At 38.4% G+C, this 25,350-nt stretch overlaps 1 protein-coding gene across 4 annotated transcripts in view; it reads right to left on the bottom strand.

Moving 5' to 3' along the window:
- Positions 1-25,350, bottom strand: part of GABRG3 (gamma-aminobutyric acid type A receptor subunit gamma3) — a 725,624-nt gene that overhangs the window by 654,965 nt on the left and 45,309 nt on the right. For all 4 annotated transcript variants that reach the window (XM_045448932.1, XM_045448933.1, XM_045448935.1 and 1 more), the window contains exon 3: positions 12,874-12,941. In XM_045448932.1, coding sequence (XP_045304888.1) covers positions 12,874-12,941 — 68 coding nt within the window. The remainder of the gene's footprint in view (positions 1-12,873; positions 12,942-25,350) is intronic.

Here is a 25,350-nt window from a genome sequence, read left to right as displayed (position 1 = left end):
GGGAAGTTCATGAAGCACAATCATACCTCTAGAACCAGCTTTGGATTCAAGTCCTATTTCCACTTACTCTCTATGCTGGGTCTCATGTTGTTCAATATTCTCTCTTTTTTAAGTTTATTTTGAGAGAGAGAGACAGAGAGAGAGAGAGTCCCAAGCAGGCTCCACACTGTCAGCACAAAGCCTGACTTGGGGATCGATCCCACAAACCATAAGATCATGACCTGAGCCAAAATCAGGAGTCAGACGCCTAACCAATTGAGACACCCAGATGTCTCTCATGTTCTTCATTAGTAAGTGGAATGATAATCCCTAACTCACAGGACTGTCCTAGACTAGTAATGTAGTATGAAACACAATCCAAGTAGGGAAGCAGCTACACAAAGAGGGAAGCCACACTTGCTTCCACTGACCTGTCAATCATCCCTTCTGTGATGCTGAGTCCTGAGAAAGGGGTAAGGGTAGTGGGTGAACTACAGCTTCTTTGAAGCAGCAAGCCAGTGTCACATGAAAAGTGACAACCTCTTATAAATGACCAGAACCTGCATAATATGGGACGGGCCCTGTCTTAGTTTGCTAGGACTGCCATAATGAACAACCACAAACTGGGTAGCTCAAACAATAGAAATGTGTTGTGTCACAGTTCTGGAGGCTGAAAGCCCAAGATCAAGGTGGTGGCAGGGCCGATTCCTTCTGAGGCCTGTGAGGGAGAACATAGTCTTGGTCTCTTTCCTAGATGCTGGTGGTTTTCTGGCCATCTTTGGCATTCTTTGGTTTGTAGACCTCTGCCCTCATCTTCACATGGTATCCTCCTTATGTGCATGCTTGTGTCCAAATATTCTTATTAAGGCTTAAGGCTTATTCATTTATTTTAAGAGAGAGAGGGAGAGAGAGAGAGAGAGAAAGAGTTGGAGAGGGGCAGAGAGAGAGGGAGAGAAAAAGAATCCCAAGCAGGCTCCACACTGTTAGTGCAGAGCCCGATGCAATGCTCCAACTCAGGAACTGTGAGATCAGGACCCAATCTGATCCAAAATCAAGGGTCTGACACTTAACTGACTGAGCCACCTGGGCACCCCCAAATTTTCTTTTTATAAGAACACTAATTTTGTTGTATTAGGGCCCACCTTTCTCCACTATGGCCACATCTTAACTAATTACACTGACAATGACTGTATTTCCAAATAAGGTCAAATTCTAATGAAGCTGGGAAAAAAGACTTCAATAAACGAATTTCAGCTCAGGGGGTCCTGATGGGGGGATGCGATTAGTCCCATCATAGGCTTCATTAATAAGATTTGTAGATGCTATCTGCTGCCTCCAGGGAACTGGAAAACAGGGGTAAAGCTGGCCTTCCAACATTTGCATAGTCAGGGTACAGCATTATTTTTGAAAGATAAACTACATAATCTACCTATTTAGTAATTTCCATAGGTTTCCTCCTGAACCTAGAATAAAATCCAAACACCTTACTATGTTATCTGGCATCAATAAGCAATCATATCTAGTTGTCTCCACTTTCATACAAGGAAACCTTGAGTGTGTGGTCACATCCAAGTGTTTAATTTCTTTGTGGATCTGCTCATAAATTGAAGTAATAGTGTTTGTGTTTGTTCATTGTTTCATGCCATAAAAATTGAAGTTGGATAAACAGTGTGGCCTTTTGTGGTTTATTACACAAATCCCATGATCTGCCTCTGCATCTGGCACATAGCAGGTGTTCAGTAACACTCTCTGGATTAACAAACTCTGCTAACTTGTGAGTCATCCTTGACTTCTCCAGTTCTCTAATGCCTAAATGCAGTTAATTGTCATGTCTAGGAATTTACATTTCTCAAGTCCATACTCACCTCTATATGCCACCACCACTATTCAGGTTCAGGACTCACATTTCTTATACTGGATTTGCATGGCAATCCTTACACATCTCCCACTCAGTCTTGCCAGCCCCTACTGTCATCCCCCACAATGGTACAAGAGGGATTTCTCTGAAAGATACATGTGACCAACCACCCTTAGGAGCCTGTAATTGTACCTTGCCACCTGCAGCAACACCTTGGCATGGCACTCCGGTCCTTCCAAACCCACCACAGGTGCATACTAAGGCCACAGTAAACTGAGTGTTGTTTCCTCCTTCTAGGCAATCTGGACCTGTGTGAAAGCTTGTGGGCACCCTGTCAAGTTGAGATGTGACAGCTTTCTCAGATCCCTTAATATTGAGTCCCAATTCAATGGCCCACCCTTTCAGAAAATAGTTTTTATATACAACACAAATAAGGTGCTCTTCTCAGAGGTACATCACATAGCCCATTTGTGAATAATGAAGGATATCAATTGTGAAATACACAACAGAAATGGAAAACCTCAAGATGAAAAAAAAAATCTATTCATACATTTGAAGGAGTTTGTGTGCGATATCTCACTAACAAAGAACAGACAGATGCTTTATTATCATTACAGCTATCTCTCTGTTCTTAAATCACTGAAAAGTTCACATCAATTCACACAATGGACATTAATGTTCCATCCTACCAGGTAGTATCTCTAATGATATTTTGTATAAAATGGTGAAAAATTCCAACACACAAGAGGACAAAGAAAACAGGACATATAGTGCAAGTTTAAAATGCATTGATTTTACATTTAAGATATGCTTGTTAGAATAACTCCCACTGATTTCCTTTTTACTTTAAAGTGTGAGTGGTGGCTCTACTATCTTCCAGACAGCTTTTGAGATATGACATGAGGATTGTAAACTTTAGCTTTATTAGCCAGAAGCTTGGGCGATGATATCAATGGCCTCTATAGGTTTGTCAGAATTGATTTCTTGCAACAGTGAAAGCACTGGAAAAGTGTTAGCTAATATTAATAGAGAAAGAGAAGTTAATTTATTAACTAATAAAATTGTAACCTAATGACATGGCAAAGTGTATGGGGTGCAGGATGTGTATGTGTTCACACATAAAGATACACAAATGGGTATGTAGGTGGAGAAGCAGACACATGTAACACATACTTATCAGGGCATCTGGACTGAATTCTAGGGGAATCAAAAAGAGATATGGGGGCTCCTGGGTGGCTCAGTTAGATAAGTGTCTGACTTCAGCTCAGGTCATGATCTCATGGTTCGTGGGTTTGAGTCCCACATTGGGCTCTGTGCTGACAGCTCAGAGCCTGGATCCTGATTCTGATTCTGTGTATCCCAGTCTCTCTCTCTACTCCTTTCCCACTCATACACTGTCTCTCCTTCTCAAAAATAAATAAACATTTTAAAAAAATTAAAAAAAGAGATATGGGTGTTGGCTCAAGGGCTCACAGTCAGGTGGGCACTTGCTACAGAATGAGACTTGAAAAAAGCCTTTAAATATCATCTTCTTTCTCAATCTTTGGGATTCCTCCTAAATTAGAGAAGTCATTGTCATTTACACTGTGTGGCTCCTCCAATGTATCCTATTCTTTTTAAGTTTTATTTATTTAAATGATCTCCAAAGTCCACAGGATCAAACTCACAACCCTGAGATCAGGAGTCACATGCTCTTCTGACTGAGCCAGCCAGATGCCCGCCCCCCCTCCCCCGCCTCCAGTATTAGTTTATTTAGCAATGTGTTTATTCTACATATTATTATTTCTACTGCTGTTAGCTTGGTTGGAGATGGCTCTCTGTCCTGTGAAGAACCAAATTTCAAACACATAAGTTTTATGTGCGAAAGTATTATTATTCATTTCTTAGAAGAATATTAAAACTACATATATATAAGACCATTTTCTTAAACAATCTATAACAGACAAGTGCTCTGATCCTCTAAAACTAATATCGCCAGAAGAAATACATCATTAACTTTCTCTGGTTTCTCTTGGAGAGTCGTTATATAGGGAAAACCTGGACACCCTGGTCTCTAGAAAATTCCATCTTCTTCACTAATCTGAAGGCATTCAGGGAGATTACCAAAGCAAGAAAAAAAAAATCCAACAGTAATGTTTCACTAGGGCTTTACTCTGAGCCCCAAATCACTTCTTTGCTGATTATTATAAATCAAAATTTATTCCATCTAAATTTAAAAGTTCAAACTAAAGGTGTATGGCTATGATGGGATAACTTGTCATAGACCAACACTCTCACTAAGAACATACAGGAAAGCTAGATAAAATACACATTTAAAAAATCAAATTGAGCAGATGGGAAGGCAGGCTGGCCATAGTAGACCACATTTCCCACACACTGCCTTCTCCCCAGAGTGTATTTCTTGGTAGTCTGGTGCATGATGTGGAGGAGCTGAGTGGAGAACGGCTGCTAAGAATATAGACCTCAATAGAGCTTGAGGCAAAACTGGAGTTTGGGGCAGCCAAGGAGTCCTAATTGGAGAGGCTGAGATTTCAGAGAAAACAAATGATAAGGAAGTGAGCCATACTAGTTTTCCCTCAACACATTTACTGATCAAGCTGCATAAAAAATTGGTTAAACATCAGTCACAAAAAATGGCTTAAAAAGAAGAGCAGAATTTTCAGTCAATTTCTAGTGCCAGAAACATAAAAATTAGAGTTTAGGATCTTTTTGGAGTGGCACTGGGAAGCATCCAAGGACTTCATTTGGGACCCCTGGGGAGCTATGCCCTCTAGTAGGAGGAAAACAGAGCACAACTGAGCCTCCTGAAAACTCCAACCCAAGCCAGCTCTGACCTCCAGACATGAGAGGAAACATCACCTGAAGTCTCTGCAAGTTTCTGTATATAATCAAACTTATCAGGTACACCAGAAAATGGGGCCAAACAAAAGAAAAACAAAACAAAACAAAACAAAACAAAAGAAACAGACAATAAAAATGGTGCCACAGATGGCCAGATACTTCAGCTATCAGCCACATTTAATGATTAATATTAATATATTCAAGGAAATACATTGCAAAATGGAGAATTTTACCAGAGAACTAACTTATAAACAATCAAGTTGATAATTTAGAAATGAAAAATACAGTAGCTGAAATTAAAAATTCAACAGTTGGCTTTCACAGATAACTGGACACAGATGACGGGTAATGGTCATGTTGAAAGGTAGTCTGGAAGTTTTTCCACTGACTGAAGCATGAAGCAAAGGAATGTCAAAAAGTCCACAAGCATACCGGACAAATGGAATGTGAGGGAAATGTTTAACATTTATGTGACTGGAGTATGAGAGAGTGAAAAGGGGCAAAGAATGGTGTAGAAGCAAGATTTTACAAAATAATGGCCAAATATTTTTAAAAACTGATGGAAGGTATCAAAGTACAGATGCAAACCTGCTATGAACCTTAAGCAGAATAAATGCAAAGAATACCAAAACAAGGGTGGCACCATAGCACTGCAACCTTCCTTCTTTTAGATTTTCTGGGCTTCGATGCTTTCAGAAAAATTTTTGAAGCATTTGGCATCCTGTAGTAATAATAGATCTTTCTGTAATGGAATGTAACTTCCTCCTTCCTGGGCTTCTATGATTCCACATGGTCCACTGACTTCCCCTCTTAAAACTGCAGCCAAAAGTGACAGGAGATGGGATGAGGTTCACAGACGTCAGAGCAAGCTTCAAGGGCCCACAATTCTTCCCTTCCCCTAGTGGCTGCATGTCCTCCTGCAAGTTTTGAATTTTAGGCCATGGAGCATATTCTGGTGATGTTTAACCTGCCCTCATGACATGTACAGCTGCCCCCTTAATCTCTGGGTAACACACAATCACAACCAGCTATTACAGTCACATCATGTTGATTTAATCAGTACACATCTTGGATTTCCTCAGATGACTTAGTGCCAGTTCTCTTAAAAACAAAGGCAAAGAAGCCAGTCTGAGAGGGCTACGTACTGTGGGATTCCAACTATATGACTCTCTGAAAAGGCAAACTATGGAGACAGTAAAAAGATCACTGGTTGCTGAGGTTAGAACACAGGGATGAGCAGGCACAGCACAGAGGATTTTTAAGGAAGTGAAAATATTTTATACAATACCACAATGGTGGATACATGTCAATATACATTTGTGAAAACCCAAAGAATGGACAACACCAAAAGTGAACTCTCCTATAGATTTTAGTTAATAATAATGTATATTCTTTTATCAATTGTAATAAATGTTCTATACTAATGCCATACTTTAATGATGGGAGCAAGGGTGTGTGTGTGTGTGTGTGTGTGTGTAGAAGCATATGGGAACTCTATGTGATTTTTGGCAAATTTTTATGTACATTTAAAAATGCTACATGATGTGAGTCAGATAGAGAATAACAAATGCTGTATGATGTTATTTTAATTTTTTAATGTTTACTTTTGAGAGACAGAGATAGAGAGAGGAGAGAGAGAACAAGCAGGGGAGGGGCAGAGACAGTGAGAGACAAAGAATCTGAAGCAAGCTCCAGGCTCTGAGCTGTGAGCACAGAGCCCAACATGGGGCTCAAACTCACGGACTGTGAGATCATGAGCTGAAATGAAGTCGGATGCTCAACGAACTGAGCCACGCAGGTACCCCTGTATGATATTATTTATACGTGGAATCTAAAGAAACTGAAATCTCACAATGGTGGCTGTCAGGGGCTGGGAGTGCAGAAAATGAAGAGATGTTGGTCAAACATCAGAAAGCTGCAGCATCAAGATGAATAAGTTCCGAGAAATCTAATATAAAGCATGGTGATTATAGTGAATAATATTGTAACATACAGTTAAAAGTTATTAAGAGAGTAGATCTTAAGAGTTCTTGTCACAAAAAAGGGGGAGAATGGAGGTGTTAACTAACCTTATTGTAGTAATGATTTTGCAATATATGTATATCCAATCGTCAAATTGTAAACTGTACATTTATACAATGTTATATATCAATTCTATCTCAACAAAGCTGGGAAAACATTTTAAAGCTGCTCTGAAAAATAAAGGCTATTAAAAGGCACCTAGGTGGTTCAGTCAGTTAAGTGTCTGACTTCAGCTCAGGTCATGATCTCATGGCTCATGAGTTCAGCCTCATGCCTGGATCCTGCTTCAGATTCTGTGTCTCCCTCTCTCTCTGCCCCTCCCCCACTCATTTGCAAGCGTGCTCTCTCTCTCTCAAAAATAATAAAAAAATATAAAGCATATTATTTTTTTAAAAAAAGAAAAATGGGGGCGCCTGGGTGGCGCAGTCGGTTAAGCATCCGACTTCAGCCAGGTCACGATCTCGCGGTCCATGAGTTCGAGCCCCGCGTCAGGCTCTGGGCTGATGGCTCAGAGCCTGGAGCCTGTTTCCGATTCTGTGTCTCCCTCTCTCTCTGCCCCTCCCCCGTTCATGCTCTGTCTCTCTCTGTCCCCAAAAAAATAAATAAACGTTGAAAAAAAAAATAAAAAAGAAAAATGATTCTAACATTATAATCACTCTGAGCCAGTATCTTCTCAACTTCCAAGTTAAAGCTGAGGCTCAGTATGTGCTGTTGCCTTATTTTGATATTGACTGCAGAAGTGCAGTAGGTCCTTGTTGGAAGCACTGCTCTGGGATCTCCATCTTTGTGAGCTGCACATACTCACTACAAACACAGTAAGTGGGAAAGAGCAGTATCTTCTCTAACATGACCTTGTGAAGATCAAAGGTTATGAGGTCGATAACACTGAGTAGATATCAAAGCATTACTTTTCTTTGTTACTTTCCTAAAAGGTTGCTTATGGTGAACAGTCTCAAAAATAAATGTGCCAGATCTCCTGATCTGCAGACTCCCAGTCTTGAAACAAACCATGCACAATTTCTGTTAAGATCTGTGCACATTTAGGGGCGCCTGGGTGGCTCGGTGGGTTAAGCGTTTTAGTCTTGATTTCAGCTTAGTTCATGATCTCACAGTTTGTGAGATTGAACCCCATGTCAGGCTCTGTGCTGATAGTACGAAGGAAATCTCTTGGGAATCTCTTTCTCCCTCTCTCTCTCTACCTCTCCTGCTCGCTCTTCCTCTCTCTCTCAAAATAAATAAACATTTTTAAAAAAGAACTGTGCACATTTAGATATATTGTAGTGACAAAGAGAATGTGATTAAAGATGACAAAAAATAAGATTCTCTTCAACCCATGTAAGCATTTCTGATTTATTCAATAACTAGAAAAACCATAAGCAATTCTCAGATAAACAAGACAATGAAATCAGTCTGTTAAACAATAGACTGAAATGCAGCTTCATTTTTATTTAGCAAGAAGAATGTATGAAACTGAATCTTCAGTATTAATAATATCAATTTAAGAAGGAGAAAAGTGGGAGGGAGGACAGGAAAAAGAACTAGAAATTATTGTTTTCTCTCTCTCTACTCAAATGAATGTTTGGTAGGAGGAAAGGAATAAATTTATCAGGCTAAAGCCTGTAATACTAAAGCATTACAGTCAAAACCCCAATAAAAATTTACATCCTTAAGTCCCATACACATCTATAAATTGTGCTTTTCCCCCCATAATATATTCTTTAATTTGATATTCTTGTTCTCCCCCATATTCTTCTTTTTTATTATTCCTGACTCAATTCCCAATACCCACTTACACCATCAGTCCCCTCCTCTTAAATTGCTTTTATTTTTCATGAGGTCCACTTTGAAGAACCTTACATTCTTTTGAAACTGCATTGTTTGGTGTCATAGATAGAGTGGACGTATGTGATATATTCAGTGATGCGAGAAGAACTCCTTTATCATGTGACTTCCAAGCAAAGTTTGGAAGTTTGGTGGTTTCCAAGTTTGGACCATAAAGGTTAGAAATAGTCATCCTTCAAGAAACAAATGCATAAAGAGGATTTTTAGGGTAGTGAAACTATTCTGTATGATCCTATAATGGTGGATATGTCTTCACACATTTGTCCAAATCCACAGATGTACATCACCAAGAAGTGAATCTAAAGCAAATGTTTGAGTGATGATAAGTCACTAGGTGGTCACAAGGGGAAGGCTGTGCATATGTGAAGGTAGGAGTATGTGGAAAATCTCTTACTTTCCTCTCAATTTTGCTGTGAATCTAAAACTGCTCTAAAAAAAAAAGTCTTTTAAAAAATAAACATTTATGTTTATAAAAGCAATTCTTTTTTCTGCCACCTGCTTATTTTATTTTATTAATTTTTAAATATGATTATTGTCAAGTTAGCTAACATACAATATACATAGTGTGCTCTTGGTTTTGGGGGGGAGATTCCTGTGATTCACCACTTATATACAACACCCAGTTCTCATCCCAAGTGCCTTCCTCAATGCCCTTCTCTCATTTTCCCTGCCTCCCCTGACCCCCCACCCCCCATCAACCCTCAGTTTGTTCTCTATATTTAAGAGTGTCTTATGGTTTGCTTCCCTGGTTGTTTGTAACTATTTTTCTTCTTTCCCTTCCCCCATGGTCTTCTGTTAAGTTTCTCAAATTTCACATGAGTGAAGACATATGATATCTGTCTTTCTCTGACTGACTTGTTTCACTTAGCATAATACCCTCCAGTTCCATACACGTTAAAGAGCCCAAACGTCCCTCAACTGATGAATGGATAAAGAAGACGTGGTATATACATGCAGTGGAATACTACTCAGTGGTGAAAAAACCATTCGGAAGCTCCTGACTAATGAGTCTCTTGAAACATTCCTCAGCGCTACTGGATACTCTCCCCTCCGGGACACTTAGTGTTGAATTTATCTTTGTTCTGTCCCCCTGTGTACCATAATGCTTTGTTCATGAATCTGAACCTTACTCCTTCCATTCATCTTTGTCTTAACCTGAACCCAGCACCATGCATGACACACAACAGTCATATGGCAAACATTTACTGAATGAACAAAGATGGAGATAGAGAAATTCACCCCAGAGAATATAGGACTTGAATATTTAAATGTACCTTTGTGTATCTAGATCAATCTATCATCTATATCTATCTATCTATCTATCTATCTATCTATCTATGTAACAAACTTTGCCTACACCTTACACTTTGCTTAGCTGACATAAGTTAGTAGTACGATAATATTCCTCTTGGTAGCAGACAGGGTAGCTAGAGTCTAGACAACTCTAGCTCTTCTGAGAACTGACCATAATAAACATGTCCCTATTTCCAGAGCAATGCATTTCCTGTCATTCCTCTTGCCCACTGCTGCCTAGACACTTGCTTCACTTTCACAAATAAAAGGCAACCAACATTTATTGCTCTAGCCTTTCACTGCAGTAGACACACCTCCTGGAAAGAAAAAAAAATGGACCAATGAATTTTCAAGGTATTCAGGGCATCTTTTAAGGTGGGGGGCGGTTAACTGGAAAAGCTTTTTACTCAATCTCCTCACTGGTGGGTGCCTGTGTGGCTCAGTCGGTTGAGTGTCCACCTTCAGCTGAGGTCATGGTTTCGCAGTTGGTGGGTTTGAGCCCCGCATCAGGCTCTGTGCTAACAAACAGCTCAAAGCCTGGAGACTGCTTCAGATTCTGTGTCTCCCTCTCTCTCTCTCTCTCTCTCTCTCTCTCTCTCTCTCCCTCCCCTCTTCATGCCCTGCCTCTCTCTGTCTCTCAAAAGTAAATGTTAAAAAAAATCTAACACCAGTATTTTGGTTTGTCTGCCACAGGATGCATATTATTTTAATGCTCATTATTTTTCTCAGATGATGGAGGTCTTACAACACCTCAGACCATTTTAAGATCATTCCCCCCACCTTGATGAAGGGGTCAGAGTAAATTATTTTAAATAATGATTTTAAATCATTGTCATTTCTATGCCATGTACTTTCTCTCTCTCTCTCATTTTTAAAGATATTTTTTTTTATTTTTAATTTAATTTATTTATTTATTTGACGGAGAGACAGAGAGAGAGAGAGAGACAGAGAGAGAGAGAGAAAGGAGCAGAGGGAGAGAGAGAGAAGAGAGAATCTCACAACCATAAGGTCATGACCTGAGCTGAAATCAAGAGTCAGATGCTTAACTGACTGAGCCACCCAAGCACTCCTCTCTGTCTCTCTTTAAAAGGGAGAAAAGGGGTCTGGCTAGACATATTGCTGGGTATGAACTAATCTCATGAATTATGACCCACACATAACTTAGATGAAAGTGGGTCTGCACACTTCCCAAATGCCAACGTCCATCTGAGAAAAACCTAAGGATGAAGCCCAGCTCTTCAGAGAGGCTCCAGGGCCTCAGTCCCAGGTAGGTCCAAGGTGCTGCCTACCCATACCCTGCTCCCTTGGCATTCAAATAACATGCCAGCCCCTCATTCCCCAATCGGGTCACACACCCGTCTTCCTGACTTTTATTGAGGACCTCCCCATGCTATTCCACTTGGCAAATCTCTGTCTATTGATCAAGTTTCAGATTGAGACCTCAACAGAGAAATCTATTCCAAAGGCCGCCAGCTTTCCCAAGAGGTTGCCTATAGTTAGCAGAGTCCTTATAGCATTCTGTGGGTGATTGTCACTTAGCCTCCTCCTGTGAAGCCTATGACTTCCAGGCAGAAATTTCTATCAATTCCAAAAGTAAAGCTTAATCCTGAGCACAAAGTAGATCTCAAAGTTATAACTTATGAAAATCCATAAGATATACAAATGCAAGCAGTTGTTTCTAAAATAATTTTGTAACTCTATCTCTATGGAGGCACTTCTTTCTTAGTATTAGACATAAATTAGGGTTGGACATAAGGGTGATAAATAATGTGGAACTAATGTAAGAAAATAAAACCCCAGAATAAGAAATAAATGAACTAAGAAGTTATTATGCTTTTTATGCAGTCAACTAAATAATTATTTATCAAAAAAAGGAAATATTACATTTACAATTTACATTTTACAATCTGTAGCCTATAGGCTGTGTAAAATGAATTCTCTTTTATTCACTTCACCTCTTTGCCAGTGTCCCATCTCCAATTTATGGATGACACATTTTTTAAATGAGTCACCCATAAATATAATTTTACCCCTACATGGAAAACTTTATATCATCAGAGAAAAAATGAACACTTTTAATATCTGGCAATGAAAAGAACTGATTTTGCTACTAATTCTGGAGGGATTATTTCCATCCACAGAACACTGCAATGAAAAGACAGCATCTAAGTCAGCATTTTGGCAATCCCCCCACCCTGAAGCCTCACCCCCCAAATCCAGGAGCCAGTGTGGAGCACTGAAGTACAAAGAAGGTCCCCAGTATACAAGATTTCCTGCAATCACTGGGTCCACAAATGCAAATGTGTGGTCTTGGAACCCTGCACACCACTTAGGGAGCCACACCATGGCCTGTAGCATCTTGCAGGACACTTTTACACTAATGTATTTCAGCATCCCAACACTTTCCTCATAGCTAAGCACTTTTTTACAGGGAAAGCCTTCTTTCACATTGTAGTTACTTCTGGAGCTCATTTTGCCTCTAAGTCTGTGAAAATACCCTCTCAAGGAAATCACATACTTAATCTCATACTTTCTCCTGTTCAAAAAAAAAAAAAGATAGTTTATTTACCCACATAGTTCAAACTGAAGAGAAAAGTATACACTGGATAATCTCAGATGCTTTCCTAAAGCAAAACACTAAAGTCCTAAAACACTAAAACAAAGTCTTGAAAAACTGACCAAAAGTCAAAAGCTGTCATTTATATTCATCCCTAATATTAATGAAATAAGATATAATCAATGACTGCATAACTGCAAATAATCTCATCTGAAAATCTATGTGCAATAAATACATGTGTGGACAAGGTAGGAAATGAGGTACCTTTTAAACACTAGAGCCATGTCTCACTACTAGGGTCATAAACTCCACTCTGACTTTTTAAAATTATTTTCAGTTTTTAAACTATCAATTAGTGCTACAGACTTAAGAATTCAATTGTGAGCTTAAACCTGCATGATAAATCTCGAGCAGAAACTCACAATGAGGATGTAAGCAAGAAGTGATGAAGAGGTGCTCAGATCAGAAAAGAGCTTCTTACCATGTTTATTGATGACACAGGACCAATGCTGTTAACATAGATGTCAACGTCAATTACGGTCGGTTTTACTGTGGAGAAAAATACATGTGTGTTAACACTTTGAGCCAGAGAGACTGAGGAAAGCAGTATTCAACTTCCTTTGACTCATGCGCTAACACCTCATGGGTATGTTGGAAAAGGGTGGATTTTCTTTTGGATTTGCCTTATAGTTGCAATTCAAACCCTGTCTTCCTTTTCAAAATTCTCAAAGGATGAGAGATTCTTACTTTTATTTAATAAATTCTTGGGAAAAAAGGACATTTAATACACTGAAATTTGCCAGGAATAGATGATTATAAAGATATTCTGCAATATTTGTTAAGCTGATTATACAGAAAAAAAAAAAAAAAACAACTATAAAATGAAAAAACAAAAGACACTACCTAAGTAATTTGATGTCAGTTTCCTATAAAGCAAAACCCCAGTGATGAGTAATATCTGGGATGGCTCCAGTTCCTTATCCATCACCTGACTGCCTAGCTAATGATCTAAAACAAAGTGACTCAAAGCAAAGATCTGGAGAGTACATGCATCAGGGAAGAGTAATGAATACTGATAATTGTTATTGTTAGAACTTAAAGACATTTACACATATCACAGATTTATAATCTTATAACTTAAAAACAACACTTTAGTAAGTCAAGGAATTACAGTTTCAACTACGAGGGCATAAAATGGATATGATGAGAGACTGTAACCCAACATTGTGCATCAGAGGTAAAAATGCTTCATTTCTCCTGAAAGAAAACAATTTCTCTTTCCTTGGTAGGGACCAGTAATGAGATTGCAGGAGTCAGGAGCTCATGACCCCTGAAAATAAGGAGGTTCTCTTTCCTCAGTATTTAGCAACTGATAAAAGGAATGACAGCCCCGATTTCAGAATATTTCTGCCCCAGAGGAACATGAACAAGACTCTAAACCTTTGCACATGAAACAAATTGCTTCTATGGAAACAAAAGTGTATCTGCAATCATTTCAATAAACTTCCTTTAGTTTTGCTAAATAACTAATAATTCACAAATGAACTTCTTCACTCTACTTTTCAAACTATAAGTGGCACTTCTGAGCTCATAGTCTCATTAAATTGCATATCCAGCAGTCTGTAGCCCAAGCCATGTTTTCTGGGCCTCCATGAAAATGAAAACAATGATTATGAATTCGCACCAACCACTCTTAACATCTGTCAGGACAAGCAAGTCATATTAGCTTCAAAAAGCTGTTGGCATTTTGGAAAATACCCAACACTATTCTATATATTATGTATGTAGTGTTTACATTTCATAAAATGACTGTTCTTCATTTTAGACTGAGATTTGTTAACTACTACAAATAGTAGCATCTTTCTTCAACTTCATTGGATTCAGCAAGTTGTCTGTCTCCACCAGGCACTGCATAACCTTTGGTGATGTCATACAAAAGCCTGTGTTAAGCCAGTCCATTGAGAACCTACTTTTTTGCAAGAGAGTTTTCTGGTTGTTTTATGGTATTAGAGCTTAGGCTTCCAGAGCTCTTAATCTCATTAAATGAAAAAGGGCCTACAGACATAAAGCCTTAACAACTTGAAGTGGGAAGTGCCAAATGAGTATTAAGTGTGCAATGAAGGTTTCAAGGTATAACAGTTTGGAATAAACACACACACACACACACACACACACATACACGGACGGTCGCATACATGTGCACACAAAACAGGGAAATTGTTTGAAGCAAATGATCTTATAAAGCAGTACCATGCTAAAGTAAAAGGAGCTTTTTAAGAAAATGGCTCTGACAGTGGCACTTGGGAAAGATCACAGGTGGGCTCAAGGTTTATAATTCAAAGGCTCAAGATTAGGCCCTGACAAATGAACTTTGACAAGGGCGCCAAGATCATTTAAATGGGAAAAAGACAGTCTCTTCAACAAATGTTATTGGGTAGAATGGATATCCGCATGAAAGAGAATGATGTTAGACCTTACACTATGTACAAAAATTAACTTAAAATGGATCGAAAACCTAAAGGTAAAACTGAAAACTATGAAACTCTTAGAAGAAAACATAAGGGTAAAGGATCATGACATTGCAGTTGACAATGATTTCTTGGGTATGACACCAAAAGCACAGGCAACAATAAATACATAAATAAATAAATAAATAAATAAATAAATAAATAAATAAAACTACATCAAAATTAAACTTCTGTGTATCAGACACAGTCAACAGAGTGTAAAAGCAATCAGAGAATTAGAGAGAACATTTGCAAATTATGTATCTGATAATTGGTTAATGTCCACAACATAGAAAGAAATCCTATAACTCAACAACAAATAAGCAAAAAACCTAATTTAAAAATGGTCAAAGGACTTAGACATTTCTCTAAAGATATACAAATGGCCATTAACCACATGAAAGATGCTCAACATCATTAGTTCTTAGGGAAATGCAAATCAAAACCACGAGATATCACTTCACATCCGTTATGATGGTAACATTGAAAAAATAATATAATAAGTGGTGGCAAGCACATGCAGAAAAAGATACTCTTGTGCATTGTGGGGATGCAAAATGATATGGCCACTGTGGAAAACAGCATGGCAGTTCTTAAAAAATAAATAAATAAACATAGAATTACATTACCCAGCAATTCTACTTCTCCAAAGATTTAACAACAAACATATATTTGTACACCCATGTTCATAGCACCATTAGTTACAAAAGCCAATGGGTGAAAGCAACCCAAGTACCTGGGAGGGATAAATAGATAAACCAAATGTAGTATATTCATATGGAAAATTATTCAGCCTTAAAAAGGAAGGAAATTCTGACTGTTTTGTATTATTTTATGTGATGGTCAGCCATGTGTGGCCACAAAAGAAGAGGTTCCAAATAACAAAGTTTATTATACTCACAAGTCTTAGAGACAGGAGATATGCCTTTCAGGACCACATGGGAAAGACACCACGGTGGTCAGGATACAGAAGATAGGGCAAGATAGAGGGAGAAGACATTTATGCCATGATCATAAACAGGGTTTCCAAGGGAAAGACACAGAGAGCAGGATAAACAGGTAGGACTGACTAGTTTGAATACTTCCTGTGGTCTGTAATGGTCCTGGGATGATTAAGGCAGAAGAACAGTGTTTCCTGCAGTGTAAGGATCAGAGAGAGGAAGTATGGCTCTGGATTGGTTAGCTTGCATATCAAAGGTATGCTCCTGGCTAGGCCCTTTGTTATCTCTAAGAATTGGCTAGTCCCAAAAGAGCAGTCTCTCTTCAATCAAAAAAGGTTTTTTAAGATACCAAAATATCATAATATTCAGAAAGTTAAAATATGTATATATATGTGTATATGTATATACAATACAATGACATGTGGATGAACATTGAGGATGTTTTGCTAAGTGAAATATGCCAGTCGAAAAAGACAGACTAGAGGCACCTGGGTGGCTCAGTTGTTTAAGCGCCCAACTTCACTCAGGTCATGATCTCACAGTTCATGGGTTCGAGCCCCTCATTGGGCTCTGTGCTGGCAGCTCGGAGCCTGGACCTTGCTTTGGATTCTGTGTCTCCCTTTGTCTGCCCCTCCCCCATTCGCTTGCTCTCTCTCTTTCTCTCTCTTTCTCAAAAATAAATTAACATTAAAATTTTTTTTAAAAAGACAGACACTTTATAAGTCAAATTATATGAGGCACTTGGAGTAATAAAATTCAAAGAGACAGAAAGCAAAATGGTGGTTGCTAAGGGCTGGGGGGAGGAGGAATGGGGAGTTAGTGTTTAATGGGAGCAGAGTTTCAGTCCTGCAAGATGAATAGTATTCTGGAGTTAGACGTTAGTGATGGCTGCAAAACAATGTGAATGTATACAAGACCACTAAACATACACTTAAAAGTGGTCAAAATAGTAAATTTTATGTTATCTGTATTTTACCACAATTAAAAAAAAATAAAAGATTAAGCTCTGGTATGGTTGGTAACCATTCTAAGTTGGTAGAAGGATGAACAGTTACACAGAGGTAAAGAAGCCAGAAATGGGGAGAAAGGGGAGAGGCGATGGTGATTCTCTGAGTGAAAAGGGGCAGATTCTATTGAAAAAGAGTATAAAATAGGGCTGATGTTACTGGGTCTCATACAGTTTGTCCAAAAATGGATTCACTTTCCAATTCTTCATCTGAATTCCACCTTACGAATTTGGATATTATTATTTCCTAAAAATTTGGAATTAGTATGTTTGAGACAAATCACAAACTCATAAATTGTGCAGCATAAATGAACATGGCAAAGATGTACTGAGTAAGCCTTGACAAGCATCGGCCACATTTATTACCTTGAAAGATTTACATGGCCCAAAGGGCAATAATGTAGACTGTACTTTTACATGCCTCTGTCACAAAACCAATGAACATACTTGTTCATTTATTTTTCTCCACTCTACCAGGGGCTTCTGCATGCTAAAACAAGCATCTTAGAATTATCACTTAGGAGCTGACAAAATGACCCAGATGCCCAGGCAAGAAATAGCACACGTCAAAGTGACCTTGTGGAAAGAAGAGTGTAGGGCCAGGGTGGGTCTGTCCGTTGATGGACTTAGAGGCACATGGCTGACTTCTGCTCTTCAGAATGCTACTTACAGCCTGGAGGTTAACAGATTCTTTGTCTTGTTTATTGCGGACAGAAACGGAACTCTGAAGCATAAATACATTATGCTTCAGTGCAAGAGAGTCCATTTTTTTGACCATTGATATCCGAAACCACATCTAATGTAGTACAAGTTTCCTATTAAAGAAAATCAGCCCTCTTGTGAAAAGAGAAATATATCAAATTTTACTTCCAAAATTCCAAAAAAATTATACGTTAAGGGGCCTCATTTATGTATCATAAATGGGTACTTCCTCGCAAGTGTTTAAAATGTCAAACCTGAATAAAACAGGTAACAAAAACATTTCTGTGTAATCTGCCACCAGTTTACTGCTCCCCAGTTATGTATAAATCTTAACAAATATCTTTCATCTTTCTGCTTGCCATATTTGGTGGTTACTGTTCTGGCCCTGGGCCCCCAGAGGTGAGCACTGATATCATTCAATAAATCAGGTATGCAACATCCCTCAAAATAAGGTGAGCTCTGAGCTTCTCTTACAAAGTAAGGGGCAGACTGGCTGATCTGATTCCACCTCTTCTCCTAACTTTCCTAAGAGGAAATGGAAAGGTGTATCAAGCTGGCTCCTCAAACCCCCCAAAAGTTTCTCTATAAAACCATAGAATTATGATAGCTTATTTTACTTTAGAAAAAAAATAGGGAAGAAAGTGAAAAAAAAATATAGTGAAAACAAAGGAGGTATGCTTGGTGCAATGTGAATTCATGGGCCTTCAGTGAGTCAGTTGTCAATTCTTCTGGGGAAGGTTAAAGACAGGGAATCAGCCCCAGAAGGAATGAAGCTAAGGACCAGTAATAATAATCATTTGGTTTTGCTTGAGTCATTTGATTAATATCTCTTATAAAAGATAGTTCCATACAAATTATGAATCAGTGCATGGGGTCTTCTAGGAAAAATTATTTTTTCATGTAGTAACTGAGAGGAAAAGATGTATAGCCTTTCTCTGAATCTCCATATTGTTAGATCACTTGCTACTTTTAGGTCATGAGCATCCCTTAATATGCCCACTGGGGACTGGCCCTTGGAGAGAAGGATTTACACATGATTCAGCTTCACCCCTTCTCACAGTTTCTGCTGTAGTTCCTGGCACACAGTAGGTACTCATTGAATACTGGATAACTATGGTACCTGAAATTGTGGTTTTAAGTTATTATTTTAAATGGATTTTACATGTTAAATGTTCACATCAGATTGAAAACTGAAACAGGAAGAGTAATTTTTAAATTATGAACCTGATGACAACCACAGGTTGATGCAATTAGTCAATACCAAGTAGTCAAGAGCTTATAAAAGATTGTCCAAGACAAAGATATAGGGAAATAGGCATCTGGGAATAGGCATCTGTCACAACAGAAATTATATTAGCTCCCTGGTAGAGGAAAAGCTGAGAATGGCACTGGGAAAACAAATGAAACCATTTATATTCATTCGTAAACAAGAAAGAAAATAGACAATGACAGAAACACAGATTAGAAGAGACAGGATATAGGGCCAATAAGTGTTGACAGGGACAGAAACTGCAGAGTGGGGGGAGGCTCCAGGTGATTATAGCTCTCCACAGAAGGCAATCCTTCATGAGCTGGCCCCAGACTAGCAGCAAGAGGGAGGAGGAATGGAGACCCCAAAGGACACTGAGCAAACGTGCTATGTAAAGCAACACAGCCAGTAGAGCATGCTTCCTGGCTGTACAAAGTGGCTCTGCCATTTACCAGTTCTTTAATGTTGAAAAGTTTCTTAACATCTCTCTGCCTCAGTCCCACTATGTGTCAAGATGAACTGATGATAGAACCTAATTCGTGGTGGAGGTGGTTAGTCTGTTGTGAAGTAAAAGTAGGAGCTCAGTATATGTTTGCTATTGCTCCTGGGGTCCTTGGAGTTAGACACAGAAAAGAATGCTAAAATCTGGCATTTGTTGCCTTTCAAGTAATATTTATGTCTAAAAGTCACCGTTTTCACTTAAATTCTACTTTTTCATGAAAAGCTTAAATATGCTGACAGAAATATTTAAATATCAGCAAATAAATTAAAAAAGAGAGAGAAGTAAGTAATACCAACTCATGCTCATGAGGTTTAAATAGAAGAGTTCTTCCAGTAGCTGAGAACCTCCCTTACAATCTTCACTGCCTTTGGGGAAAAAGTGGGGACTCATCTGCTGTCAGCCCCTCTAATTTATTGCCTCCTTCTTTTACCTGAAACAAGAGTACCACTAGGCAAAACAATTATTAGGTCGACTGAACCCCCCACTACCATCATTGACTTCCCTTTAAGTACTGCCTCCCTTCCTGCTGATGTCCACAGACAAAAGCATTAATGTTTATTAAGTGGCATTGTTATAATCATTTGCATTTAATCAGTATGTAATATTCTCATTCCCATCTGACAGATGGGCAGCTAAAACATGACTGAGGAGGTGACATCCAGGATTCTGCAGCCTCACTGGAACAAAATCTCAGGGATCCACCCTCAACTTCCCAGAGGCTTAACTTTAGTCATGAGGCTTAAAGGAATTCTGGGTAACAATGACTTCAGTCATTTATCATCATCATCATCATCATCATCATCATCACAAATAACCTTTCCAGGCTCTTCCTAAAATGCAAATACCGCCTCTGAGGCATATATTATGTCGATTTATACCATCTCAGTAGAGATGTGTTTTCAAATGCTTTTCTCTAGCTGGGAGAATACTAGGTTATGAGGAGATGGTGAAGAGATTTGGAGAGCAGGTGCAAAGAATGGGCAAATTTAATTACTGTTACAATTTTGTCAAGACTACTCAAAAATGTTTGGCATAGGTTAGTATTGGAGAATTGAGAGCACTATTGTGGGTCCCATTTCAGCTCTGTCAGGGTTCCTACTTGGCCAGTTAACTTGGTTCTGACTTTTCATTATAAGGTTTAGAGCTAATACCATCTCCACTAATCCCAGAACTTTGGATGCCAATCCCAAAGGCTTACTTCTTTCTTTATCACTCTTTAAGTATATGATCTCAAGTGGGCCAATAAGAGTTAAATGATCAAGACCAAATAGTCATCACCTCAGACCTGGGTCATACCTGGTAAGTAATATGGAAGAAGGCAAACAGTGAGATTCTGCTTTTGTATACACTCATATAAAAATGCATTACTAAAGTAGACAGGGAATTCATATTCTTAAAAGAAGAAGAGTACTGGTATTAAAATTCAGAACCACAACTTCAGAGCAACAATGGGTAGATAATCAAAACTGGCATCTACATTTTCATGTCTGAAAGAGTCTGGTGGTAAGAATATAAAGGAATTTAGGGAGGTGCCTGGGTGGCTCAGTTGGTTAAGCATCTGCCTCTTGATCTTGGTTCAGATCATGATCCCAAAGGTTCATGAGATCAAACCCTGTGTCAGTCTCTGCACTGACATAATGGATCCCGCTTGGGATTCTCTGCCCCCCTTTTGCTCTGCTCTCTCTCTCTCTCTTTTTCAAAACTAAAATAAAAAATAACGGAACTTAGGAAGTCACCTGCAAAGTCTAATAATTTATAAATTTGACTCAGAAGTAGCCACATGACCTTGTAAAAATAATTTAAATTTTCTGGGGCTCATTTTCTACATCTGTAACTGAGTACTTGAAGCAAGTTTTCCTTCCAAGCATGAACTCAATTGGTTATAATAGGAAAGATACATTTTAACAACTTTCTTCATGATAGCACCTTGTCCTTTCTACTACCTGACTGGGAATATCAAACTGTATTAACCAACAGAAATTTTAGCCCATAACAGATATGAAAAATCAATGCATTGCATCTTTAAACAGTCAGAAGATTGAGAATGATTGGGAGGCATGGTATGTGACAGATCTTATTGTACCTAAAAATGCATAACAGAGTGATAACAGCAAGACTGACAATAAGGAAGCCCCAGATCCTCCTACTCCCACAAAGCACCCAACTTAACAACTACGTTTGTGAGAAATCCAGAAGCCAGTTAAGAGGTCCTTGCACCCCAGGTGAACTTGAAACCAGCCACATGGAAGTCCAGTAGGAAAATTCATGGCACACAATCACTAGAGACTCTTCCCCTAACATTGAGAGTAAATAATAAGACAAACCTCCCAGCTCCCAATTTCTCACTGGGGAGGGAAAAAGAAGGGTGGGACATACATTCAACATTTTGACTTTTGGGGGAACTTCCCAGGGCCCGTTTTATGTCTTGCCTGAATTTAAGCACTGAGAAGAAGTGGACACCAGGTTGGAGACTACTAAGAACAAGAGCCATCAATATGGTTTGGTCCATCAGCAAAATCTGTAGTACCCCACAAAGACATTAATGTAGAGCTCCAATATCTTAGCTTGCTACAGTACTGGAGAGGCTTCAGTACCACAGTCTGACACAGAGGCATGAGGGTGGGGGGCTCATGGGTGGTACTGGCAAACCTCTTCAATTATATTACAATAAAAAGCTCAGGGAGGATGTATCCCCAGACTAGGCTTGAGAAGTTGCCAGAATCTCTAGGCAGAAAGACTGATGAAAGTCTTCCTTGTATGAAACCCGACCACAAAGACTGAGAGAAGTGATTGATAACAAGAGAAACAGCGTTCAAAGAAAAATATTAAATCTCCAGGAAATGAAACAGGAATATATTAATAATCAAAGGATTCAAAAACCATCATAAGGATGTTCAATGAAAGAAAAGAGAGCATGGATAGACAACTAAATAAAATTAAAAAAATGGTATGTGAGCAAAATGAGAATATCAAAAAGATACAGAAGTTATGAAGAAAAACCAAACAGAAATTCTGGAGATGAAAATTATAGTAACTGAATTGAAAAACTTCACTTGAGGGATGCAGGAGCAGACCTGACCAACCAGAAGAAAGACTCAGTATTCTCAAAGATAGGACATGTAAAATTACCAAGCTGGAAGACAAAAAGAAAAAAAAAAGAAAGAAGAAAAATGAAGATAGCCTAAGGACTTTATGAGATACCATCAAGCAGAACAACATATGCACATGGAAGTTCCAAAAGGAGAAGAAACAAAGAAAAGTGCAGAGCCTATTTGAAGAAATTATGGCCAACAATGTCCCAATTTGGAGGAGATATATGGACATACAAATTCAAGAAGCTTAAGGAACTCCAAGTAGGATAATCTTAAGAGATCTACACAGATACACATCATTACCAAGCTCGAAAATCACACAGAGAGAATCCTGTAAACAGAAAGAGAAAAGTGACTCATCACATATAAGGAAGCTCCCATTAGATCATCATTGGATTTCTCAGCAGGAACTTTGATGGCTAGGTGGTAAAGGATGATATATTCAAAGAGCTGAAAGATAAAACTGTCAGTCAAGAATATTATGTCTTAATTGTGGTTTATATACACAATGGAGTACTACGTGGCAATGAGAAAGAATGAAATATGGCCCTTTGTAGCAACGTGGATGGAACTGGAGAGTGTGATGCTAAGCGAAATAAGCCATACAGAGAAAGACAGATACCATGTTTTCACTCTTATGTGGAACCTGAGGAACTTAACAAAACCCATGGGGAGGGGAAGGAAAAAAAAAACACGAGGTCAGAGTGGGAGAGAGCCAAAGCATAAGAGACTCTTAAAAACTGAGAATAAACTGAGGGTTGATAGGGGGTGGGATGGAGGGGAAGGTGGGTGATGGGTATTGAAGAGGGCATCTTTTGGGATGAGCACTGGGTGTTGTATGGAAACCAATTTGACAATAAATTTCATATATTAAAAAAAAAAGAATACTATGTCTGGCAAAACTGTCCTTCGAAAATGAAGGAGAAATTAAGACTCCCAGGTAAACAAAAGCTAAGGAAGTTTGTCATCACTAGATCTGCCCTAGAAAAATGCTGAAGGCAGTCCTTCAGGTTAAAGCAAAAAGGTAATAAATAGCAACACAAAACCATACAGATATATATATATATATATATATGTATATATATATGTATATATAGATAGATATAGATAGATACGATATAGATATAGATATAGATATAGATATAGATATAGATGATATAGATATAGATATAGATATAGATATGCCACAGAAACCTGTGGTACTGCAATATAGATATAAAAATCGCTTTTAAATATGATAGAGAATTTTTTAAAAAAGTAAAAATTCACTATAAATCTGTTAATGAATACACAATATAAAAAGAAGTAATTTATGTCATCAAAAGCACAAAGTTTGGGGCGCCTGGGTGGCTCAGTCGGTTGAGCGTCTGGCTTCGGCTCAGGTCATGATCTCACTGTTTGTGACTTGGGGCTCTCCATCTGGCTCTGTGCTGACAGCTCAGAGCCTGGAGCCTGTTTCAGGTTCTGTGTCTCCCTCTCTCTCTCTGCTCCTCCCCTGCTCGTGCTCTGTCTCTCTCTCTCTCCCAAAAATAAATGAATAAATATTTTTAAAAAAGCATAAAGTTTTCAGGGGGTATAGAGATGTAAAGAAGTAGAATTTTTATATGCAATTGAAGTTGTTATCAATTTAACATAGATTATTATAACTTTATGATGTTTAATATAATAGTACCCACAAAGAAAATATCTTATAGAATATAAACAAAAGAAAGTGAGAAGGGAATAAAAATATGTCACTACAAAAACTAAATAAATGATAATGAAAGAATATAGCAGGAGGAAAAGAGGGACAAAAAGGTGCAAGACATACAGAAAACACTAAAATGGCAATAGAAGTCCCTCCATACTGACAATTACTTTAAGAGTAAATGGATTAAATGCCTCAATTAAAAGACACCAACACAGATTGGCTCAATGATTAAAAAAACAATATCCAACTTGCTGTCTACAAGAGACTCACACTAGATCTAAGAACACACATAGGCTAAAAGTGAAGGATGAAAAAACGTATTCCATGTTTATATCAGATGAAAGAAACTTTAAGACCAAACGTGTCACAAGAAACAAAGAACATCATTACATAATGACCAAAGGGACAATTCACCAGGAAGATATAAAAATATATGCACCTAATTATTAGAACTCCCAAGTATATAAAGCAAATATTGGCAGAACTGAAGGAAAAAATAGACGGCCACACATGAGTAGAAGATTCAGCACCCTACTTTCATTTATAGAGAAACAACCAGGCAGAAGATCAGTAAGGAACTAGATTTGAAAAAACTATAGACCACTTGCACCTAACAGTTACATACAAAACCCTCCATACAACAACAGCAGAATACACATTACTCTCAAATGTTACAGAATATTCTTCAAGACCGACTACATGGCAGGCCACAAAACAAGTCTTAATTTTAAGAAGATTGAAATTATACATACACACTATCTTTTCTGACTACAATGGAATGAAACTAGGATTCACTATAAGAAGGAAAACAGAAGAATATGCACATATGTGGAAATTAAACATCTCACTCTTAAACCATCAATCGGTCAAAGAAGAAATCACAGGGAATTTAAAAATATCTGGAAACAAATGAAAACAAAAATACAACATACCAAAACTTATGGGATACAGTGGAAGTAGTACTGAGGAGAGACTTTATACTGGTAAACACATATATTAAAAAAAAAAAAAAGGAAGATTTTAAATGAATAACCTAATTATGCATCTCAAGGAACTAGAAAAAGAAAAACTAGGGAGGGGTGGCAGGTGTGAGGTGTGTGGAAGTGAACTGGGGGAGAGCAAAATGGTGGTGCCCCAGAGGGGAAGGAGCCCTTTCTGTGCAGAGACAGGAGGGAGAGAAAAAGAGAAGGGTTGAGAAAGTACCTCATAGGTTCACATAAGAGGAAAACTTCTCTGGACCACACATTGGGGACCTATGTGCAGCAGATT

The sequence above is a fragment of the Leopardus geoffroyi genome, chromosome B3 (assembly GCF_018350155.1).
Source record: "Leopardus geoffroyi isolate Oge1 chromosome B3, O.geoffroyi_Oge1_pat1.0, whole genome shotgun sequence".
NCBI classification, from domain to species: domain Eukaryota; kingdom Metazoa; phylum Chordata; class Mammalia; order Carnivora; family Felidae; genus Leopardus; species Leopardus geoffroyi.
The sequence above is the reverse complement of the archived record's forward strand: the minus strand, read 5'-3'. Positions and strand labels throughout refer to the sequence as shown.